General features: G+C 42.2%; 1 protein-coding gene across 18 annotated transcripts in view; it reads left to right on the plus strand.

Moving 5' to 3' along the window:
- Positions 1–9,104, plus strand: part of FoxP (forkhead box transcription factor P) — a 284,858-nt gene extending 275,754 nt beyond the window's left edge. For 12 of the 18 annotated variants that reach the window (XM_025307961.1, XM_025307956.1, XM_025307951.1 and 9 more), the window contains 3 exons: positions 1,553–1,628; positions 1,922–2,031; positions 2,759–9,104. In XM_025307961.1, coding sequence (XP_025163746.1) covers positions 1,553–1,628; positions 1,922–2,031; positions 2,759–3,008 — 436 coding nt within the window. In that variant the 3' untranslated portion in view covers positions 3,009–9,104. The remainder of the gene's footprint in view (positions 1–1,552; positions 1,629–1,921; positions 2,032–2,758) is intronic. The other 6 variants (XM_019845442.2, XM_019845441.2, XM_019845443.2 and 3 more) reach the window with 3 other exon arrangements.
- The last annotated feature ends 571 nt before the right edge of the window (positions 9,105–9,675 follow it).

Here is a 9,675-nt window from a genome sequence, read left to right on the forward strand (position 1 = left end):
CTGTCTCTCTTTACTGACTTTGCTAAATTCTTCCTCAGAGCTTGCTCAAAGTTCCACCAAGGTTCAAAATGTTTTAAGATCCGCACGCAGTGAACACACTTTGGATTAAGTTGAGAATCGCAAAAGGATCTTGTATCTGCTTCCGCAATGAGCGAATGGTTTTTTGATTTGAATGAGTGTGTACGTCAGGGCTAATCGCGCATGTGTAAATTGTGTATACTGTGTGCTACAACTGTAATCTCGGGTGGAATTCTCCGATCATCGTCGCGATTCATCTTGTATCAGGTACTATATGAACTAAATAATCTCCATCTAATGTTTAATAGTGATAATTTTTGAAATCTCTACTATTCAATTTTAATATCTCTTAAACTTTTATCTACTTTTACTCAATCTCTCTTTCACTTCTTTCTTCTCTTCTCTCTCTCTCTCTCTCTCTCTCTCTCTCTCTCTCTCTCTGTCTCTCTCTCCCACTCTCTCTTTCTTTACTTCTCTATCAATCTCTCTCTTTTCTATCTCTATCTCTTCACACTTAACCCTTTTCTATTTTTCTCTTTATACAGCGCTCCTTTCAGCGTTACTTGATAATCGGCCATAGAAAATCTTTCTTCTTATCCTTTTCTTCGCATGCACTTTTAAATCTCTTGTAACAAGATGTCTGATAATGTACACTAATGAGACTGGGTAAATGTATAATGGTGATTGCCTGTGAAAAGAACATTACGAAAAGTGTACTCTTCGCAAATCGTCATAGAAAAGGACATCTGGTCTCTATTTGATATACCACTCAAGTACGTGATTTACTTGGTTAAGTAAATCACGAGGTAATACGTGGAAGGTAAGCCCAGGTAATCTGATGGCCGTTTATAAGTAACACATTTGTTTCGAAACTAATAAAGTGCTAGATACATCGAGAGTAAAAAGAAACTGTAAAGAACACAAGAGTCGACACACGATTTTATTTGCAAAGTTTCGAAACAGGAGCGCTTTTTTTAATACTTTTTCTATAACTTTTGACTAATCTCACTCAATCACCGATGAGACGAGCGCGGTGGGCAAAAGCGATACGAAGCAGTGTAAGTAGGTAAGAGTTTTCGAACTCTTTGTTCACTCTTTTTAATCTTTTTTCGATATATTTAAATGTATACATTTTTCATATTTTTATATAATTCTCTCTGTCTCTCTTCTCTCCACTTTACACCTCTTTCTCTCGTTCTCTCTCTCTCTCTCTCTCTCTCTCTCTCTCTCTCTTTCTCTCTCTCTCTCTCTCTCTCTCTCTGTCTCTATCTATATTCTCTCTGTCTCTCTTTCTCTCTGTCTCTTTCTCTTTTCCCTTTTTATCTTTATACGTTTACATATTTACGACTCGAGTACACGCACAGACACATAAACATTATGTATATCCCACTTCTATTCCCCCTTCTTTCTCAGATTCGTCCCAACATCGACACAATTAAAAAAAGAACTCGTACACGCGTTTTGTTTCAGGAAATACATGCTTGTGGCCCAACTTCGAAATATTACTAACACGCTTTTCTCTGTCAATATCTAGGGGTGTCCCGTCGAAGAGTCCGACGCTAACGCACAGTCCCACTATGTACGGCGACGCGTTGAATGCCAACTTGCAGGTATCTATTAACAACTGATCTCTAAAGTAGAAAAGTTCATCAAGTATTACGATTTTCCTCCGCGTATTATTAATTGTCTTTAATCGCGCGATTGTGGTAAACGACAAAACGAAGCAAATAGAAACAAAGTTACGTGTAGCACTGTGTTTCAATAACTCATAGCAAATAACAATAATTTCACTCAATGTCTCGTCACCTTCTATTCCTGATGTACAAAGAAGCTAAGTTGATAATTAATATTTCATTACTCCACGATGTAATCAACGATAACTAACCGTCTAATGCAATTTGAGTATTTCCAGGCGCTCGGGGAGTCTAACATGGGATTTTTGAACAATCCGATGTGCACGTCGACAGCGACAAGTCCCGATAAGGAGCATGTGTTACCTCATAATGACTTAATGTAAGTGGCATTTGCACAAGCGCGATAGAACCCGCGTAATAATTGTGTCAGACACACATCTTGCGTACAAACTTCCGAAACGTCAAATAACGTAACATAAAAACGTCTTACAGCGACATTGCCGGTGCGAGACAGTCCTCTTATTTCATTCTCGAGTTCGGACAACGAATTCAGTAGTTTGATAACGTTCTGTCAAGGTAGCCCTGGTTTTAACAAATTGCGAAACATCATTCTTCAAAAACAAGACCATTTCTTACGAGAAAAGTCCCGTTCGTTCGTCGGGCAGCGTCGTGAGATTTTTACTTTCCCCCAGCGTTTTTCGCGCACGTGCACGGTTTATGCGCGGCGCGTATCCATTCTCCAGGCTTCGTTCCGCACGATACGAAAACCGTGAGAGAAAAAAAAAGAAAGAAAAGAGAGAGAGAGAGAGAGAGAGAGAGACAGACAGACAGACAGAAAACGGCCACTCTTTCGCGAAACACAAACTATCCGTCGCAGCTTGACAAACCGCTTGAAACCGCCGCGAGATAATCCTGGAAAAGCAAAATCGTTATTCTCCCGTCGGCAGGACGTGTCGCTAAAAAAAATACCGCCGCCGCGCTCTATGAAACATATCCCAACACAACGCGGCACGGCACGCGCGCGCGCGCGCGCGCGCGCGTTCGCAGCAAGTTTTCCACTCGGCGTCAACACAACACGTATCGCGCGTGTCGTCTCGATTCAACAGGTCGCCGCTGGATGAACCGGCCGTGCACATAAAGCAAGAGAGCCAGAGTCCGGAAGGAGGGAAGCACGCGAGATTAATAAAGCGCGAGATGCCGGACGGCCCCATGGAGCAGGAGACGGAGGAGGATCAGGCGGACGAGAGGGAATACTCGGAGAGCCACGGCCACGACTCCGGCCAGGACGAGGACATAGCGGAGGACCTGTCGATGGCGCCCGACATAATGATCCCGGAGGATCAGGTCGAGGCGTAGTATCGCTTCGCGGCCAGCCACTAAACGCCAAGATGTATACAAGGTGTACCGTTTGCTCGGTCACGCAAAGAGAGGAGCCCTCTACTACACGTAGGCCAGGTAGAGCAGAGACGAGAGAGAGAGAGGGAGAGAGAGAGAGAGAGAGAGAGAGAGAGAGAGAGAGAGAGAGAAAGAGCGGAGAGGAAGAAGAGGAGAGAAAGTCGAACGGAGACTTAAAGGTTAGACAGTCGAAGAGGACGACGAAGGCCCTCAGGACCACCCACCCCCTCCACTCCTCCTTCGTACGAAACCCCCTCAACACATCATATCTGTGCCGCGACGCGCCAATTGCGGCTTTAAGGTAACGAACAGAAGCAACCAAATGAGTGAAAGAAAGAAAGAAAGAAAAGGGAAGAGAGGAAGGAAGGAAGGATAAAAGGAAAGATAAAAGGAAAAAAGGACACAAGTTGGTGAGAGACAAGCAAAACACCGGAGAATGGTCTCAGCGTCTGGACGTTCGGCGCCGGAGGCGCCGGCGTCTCGGCGATATTCGGAAGCGATCCTTCGATCCATATCCTTACTCAAGCAATTGCGAACAACGATGTATTTTATTTTCCTTTCGATCTTTCCGTTCTGGAGCCGCGGCTATATCTATAGACATATACATAAATATATACATATACATATATCTCTCTCTCTTGTGTACATTGCATTAGAAATTAATGTGACGACGGTGGGGCGTCGCGTGCGCGGCGCGCTCTGCGGTCAGCGCGCCCCCCTCGGGCGCCCCCTCGGGAAACGAGAAGAGTATGTAGCCTTCGCTGGAGGAACCGACGCGGCTTCGTCATCATATTCATTCCGCGATGAATACACGCACACAAATGAGATCCGAATGCGCCGGTGGAGCATTCGAGGCTTTTTCGAAGCCCTCCTCACGTTGAGGTTAGGAGGTTATCCGATACCAACGTTCAACAACGTATAATTCTGCTTCAATTGAAATATCACTTGTGCTCAGGCGAAAGTAACGATCGCCGGACACGTGTCTCTGCAACCGGACGTGAATTTGTTATTAATCTCGGATGTTTCTATTATAATATTAACTGTTTAATTTCGATAAATTTTTACCGGTTCACTTTTGCAGTGCGTGCGTTATTACAAAATTGCATCAGTACGACCACAGATTAGGCGGATTTGATTCAACAGTCGCCCCGACCAGTGTGTGTAAAATCTTGTAAAAAATCAAGCAGTCTTGCGCCGCTAGATGTTCAGCCCATTGGGACGTTTACCTTGCAAAACTTGTTACAAAAGCGAGAAAACTTTAAGAAGCACATTGCATCAACACGATCGGTACCACAGTTTGTTAATGATAGTACTTTCATGCTTCATTTGCATAAATTGCAACAAAGCTGTTATTCGGACTGCGAATGAGTGGTTGAAGAACTCGTGGAAGAATTTACGTAAATTCGCGAAAAACGTGACATGATGAGTGCGGATTTCGATTGTCGATAAAGAATGCAAATCGCCAGGGAGCATCGCGCGGTTCCACCAGAGAGGCGAGTCGAACGGACAGTCCGGCGGGATTGAATCTAGGAAATAAATCGATGAAGCCGTGATGATGGTGGTGGTGGTGGTGGTGGTGGTGGTGGTGGGTACGTACGGGAGCGACTGAGTTTAGACTTAAGGTTCGCCCGGCGAACGAAGAGCAATGTGTTATTCTCGCGATTAAGCGGGCTTTACCCTTCGTAAGGGGGGCCCAGTATCAGACAGTTAAACTAAGAATCGCATCCGTGACGAGACCGGATGCGTCCCGGCGTACCCGTCCGCTACTGTTCGTAGCACTGTATAGTCTGGCGAAGTTATGGTCGTAAGTAGTTTCGTATTCATTAAACGATTATTAACGGTCGAACCGAGGCGGTCGATATTTGTAAATGAGCGCTGCGGCACGATGCGTGCGCGACGATCCTTTAAATTTCTTTCCAGTCGAGCGGGAGTCAGGAATCCGCGTTGCAGGACGATACGATAGCAGACGATACGATAGCTGCGAGACCATCGAAGATACTCGAACGAATGTTACGAGCGGAGATAAGTGGGAAGATCGCTAACGCGACGTTTTTATACATACATGACTATCAAACACGTATAGACAAAAAGAAGAACACACAACACACACACATACACACATGCGCGCGCGCACGCGGCAGATAGAAACGTTATCGAGTTGCAATTCTTCTTCTTCTTCTTCTTCTTCTTCTTCTTCTTCTCCTTTTTTTATTCCTTTTTTTGGTCTTTTTCTTTTTTGTATAATATTAGACTTCATCCTCCTCACCCCTGAGGTATAGGATAGACTCAGTACCGTGGCGAAATGGTGCTTTTCAAGTTCCAACGCATTGAAAGCTAGTATTTCAACGTTTTGGGCGATTAACATTAAAAATTTCGAGTTGTTAGGTATTACGCGTTCAAGAAGATTATATTATAGTTAATAGCACTTCTCTCTCCTTCTGTGATACGTGACGAGTATAGTAAGACCACTATATTTAATTATATATACATATACATATATATATATATATATATATGTAATTAAGGGACATAATGCGTTACGAATCGTTCTTGGTTGCTAAGTCTATTGTATATCAATGTTTCTCCAACGAGATAGATCACAGGCGACCACATGCACCACGCTGTCGGATTATGCACCGAACGGAATGTCGGATAAGGCAAGATATCACGTTAATGATCTCCCTACTCTTCTCTGGCGAACGAAGTCTATAAATAAATTAAAGTACTATGTATGCATATACACATATATTAATACGTATACGTATTGAAATTATAAGGAATTAGATGTCGAATGCCCCTGCCGACAAACTCTCTCCCCATCCCGCGTCCAGTCCTAGTCCTACTATATGCACACCAATCGCGAAGCCAGTAGGTTTCTTCTAAAAAAAATGCGTAGTCTCGGACTCCCGAAACTGAAGTATGGGAAGCGCGCTCATATCGGTACGACGGATTAAACTGTTTAAACTGTTCGATACCTTGGTCCGCCGATGACACGAACAGTTCCAAATTTCTCGAGGCGTCTGTGTCTTTTCGTGCGTATTTAATGATGAGCGTTCGTCGCGCGGGCTTGGAAATTTGGAAGAACTTGTTTAGTTGCGCGTGTGTCTTTCCCGCACAGCGGTCGGTGGAGATGAAAAACGAGGAGACGCGATCATCATCATCACGATACAAATACTGCGAGCTTTGCACCTCTCGAAACTGTCGATGATCGAGAAACGAGTTTAGAAACTGGGCTTGCAAATCTAATTTCAGCCTATCTTTCCATAGACGGTCTGTGCAATGTCTCTCTCACCAAAGACGCGGGTTATAATCTTTTGGTATACTGATATAACAGCTTCGATTTGGCCACACGCACAGGTTGTTCCTTTGGCATTCTTCAAGTAATAAGGAAATATTCGTTTGTATCTCAAGTGCNCAATTGTTGCTGTTTTCATCGAATAACGGCGTCGTGTCGATCGAGCAAAGCATCGGCAAATCAAATGATACTTTTGCTTGGAGGTTTCAAGCCAACCGCGGCGCGAGTTTAATTAACGAAACGGCATATATATCTGCGTTGAAGTTTGACGAGAATTTGTGCAGCCATCGCTAGATAATTTAAACCACGAAACAGATATTCGCATGCACTTGTCCCGAGCGTGAGAAGCCTGCGGGGTTAAGAAATAATTAAATCACACGGATAGGAAGACAGAGTTAGACAGGAAAACGTAACGAGTGAGAGAGAGAGAGAGAGAGAGAGAGAGAGAGAGAGAGAGAGAGTGTGTGTGTGTGTGCGCGTGTGGGCGCGTGTGCGTGTGCGTGTGCGTGCGCGAGTGTTGTGTACGTGATATGTGTATGCGTGCGTGCGAGAGTGCCGTAATCGTTCACTGATGAAATTTGCGGGGTTCAGTGCCGTTTGGGCTCGCTTTCGCGTATGGTACTATTAATAATCTAAGTCTATATGTATTATGTATAATGGATTAAGGACTTGACATAACATAGAAGACTCCCCCTGTAAATAATTAAACTCATCGAGGCATTAGGGATTTGCGCATACGTCATTCGCGAAACGGACGAATCCGCCGATATCGCGGCTTGTGTGCATGTTTGTGCATGAATGTAATTGTGTATGTGGATGCACGCGCGTACGTTACCCGTGGTGGTGTCCCATTCGTATTTAATTTCGACGCGGAAGTTCTCGCGGGAGAATAACTCGACGGAAGAAGAGAGACGCTTTCTCGTTTTTGCCGGGTGAACGTTCGTCACGTCGCAGCGTAAGAAAGCCGGACCTGTCGACTGGATGATTAATTAACAATTGGTTAACACTGATCGATCGAGCGCCTCGTCGCTTGACGGATTTCAGCGGGTTTGCGCGACACATTGACTTCTCAGTCTTTTGTTTTCTTTCCTTTTCTATCTTTCTTTCCTTCTTTAGTTTCCTCTTCTTTTTTTGTACGTATTTGTATTTGGGTGTACGCGACAGTGTTACAGTCATTGATGTTACGTTATAAATGTTTCCCTCTTGTTATGTTTGTTGGATCTATGTGCGCGCGGGCGTTGCGATCAATCAATGCACATTCGAGTGAACAATTGTTTCATTATTATCGTGCTCACACGCACGATACCGCAGGAATTATAGCTTTCAATTGTATCCTATAGAACGTTGCAGAATGCTCGAACGTAATTGCCGATAACGAATTCGATAATCGATCACGATTCCTGATGTATATTTACCTGTGAACGTTTTATTATTTTGCTCTATATAAAAAAAAAAAAAGGAAAGTGATGGCGGTTATGTGCAATCATATCAGATAGATCGAAGCGTCCAACATGAACAGTGCCAAAAATCGACGCTAACGTTTATTTATTTAATAAAAGAGAACCAGATAGGGGCGGATAGAACGATCGTGCGGATCCTGGAGGAAACTTGGACGAATTTCTGTCAAATTTTGTCATTTTTCGTATGAAACTGTTAGAAAGAAAAAAAGAACTCCAATAAGGTGCGCCGAGAGAATAAATCTCTGACAGTTCATCATATTTTGTGGAATAAGCATGTTATTATGTATTGATTAACGTCTGAATAGCAATTTCGATATACCGTATAGCTGTGATCGAAATGGACATGTTCAAGTATCACAAATTTTCATCGCGTTCCATTCAACATTCTTACGAGCGTGTATGCGACACATCGTAACGATTCTCATCAAATGAAGCATTCCCTTGCAAGCAAATCAAACATGTTACAAAGATGTTTAAATAAATACGGTTTTAACGTAAAGTAATATATGTATAATCTGCCAGTCGAGCAACGTTAATGATAATTTGTCTGCATTACCTAGCTTCCTGTTTGCTTTTCTTTCTTAATCACTGATAAACCCGTAAGGAAAAAGAACAAGGGAGTTGTTATCGCGATTCGAGCTGTCGTGAAGGAACAAAAAGCAAAGGGTGACCGTATAATCGATCGAATAGGAGACCGCCGGCATAAGTTGAAAATCATTCTCTTCTGAAACGTTTATTGTCTGAATTACTTTGTTAAGTATTTGTACGATAAGTTGCCTTGTAAAAATGTACCGATTTTACTAAGAAATTAAATATGTTACTGAAAGAAAAACCGCACACGATTTCTCTTCAACTGTTCTTATCAACCTCCGTTCTATGCGTCGAGAATGGTAACTACGGAGCGTAGAAGTAGCTGATTAAGTCATAATTGTAAGTACCGATGAATTATAATTTTCACCGTACTTTCTTTGTATAAGACTGACATCGTTTGTATAATGCTTGATAATCCTGTTAGACGTATCGAGATTTATATACGTAAATTAATGTATCTAGGGAATATATGTCTAGGTCGCAGGAACACACTTATATCATACTGTAAATAGAGAATTTACGGAATCGCATTTTCTAGTTCGAGTTAAGCGTTAGTGTTAAGATCTTAGATATGATAGAATTATCTTGAAAGAATATATACTTAATAAAACTGCGACATACAAAACACGAGAACTTTAAGCTCTTTAAGAATTCTGTTCTCAAGTTCCCTGTTAACGCATTTAATAAAGGGATCCTAAACACCTCTCGTAACTTATTATTATTTTTTAATTATCTATTTCTTTATATTACTCGTCAGACACAAAACATCTAACTCTATGAAGTAATCTCTTTGCATACATTTTGATTAAGTGTTTCGAACTTGAATCTTTTTCAACGTATATTTTATATATAGAAGACAACGTGAAAAATCATTTTATATGTGCGAAAAGTCTGTATCGTACGGTGTATTTAACGCTAAAAATGACCACTTGAAAAGATGAGGAAGAATGAAAGAACTCAGAGGAGAAAAAGACGATGCGACTTGCAGCGAATATTTGTTTCGTTTTTTTTTCTCTTTTTTTCTCATCAAATATCGTTAGACTAACATTATAGCTCTGCGGCGCACAGAACTGTCATTTTGGTTCGGAGAGAGTAGCAATTTCAGAACATTAACATTAATCTCATTTGTCTAAAATTTAGCTCGTGTGCGCACTGAATTATCGAGCCCCAAAAATCAATCAACTATATACCGTATAATGAATATTGAATAAAATATAAGTGTGAATCATATTACTTCACCTGCTGTGATTCATGCAGTATGATAAGTGCGATGAAATGTATT

Source organism: Harpegnathos saltator, unplaced genomic scaffold (genome assembly GCF_003227715.2).
Source record: "Harpegnathos saltator strain DR-91 unplaced genomic scaffold, Hsal_v8.6 scaffold132, whole genome shotgun sequence".
Taxonomy (NCBI): Eukaryota; Metazoa; Arthropoda; class Insecta; order Hymenoptera; family Formicidae; genus Harpegnathos; species Harpegnathos saltator.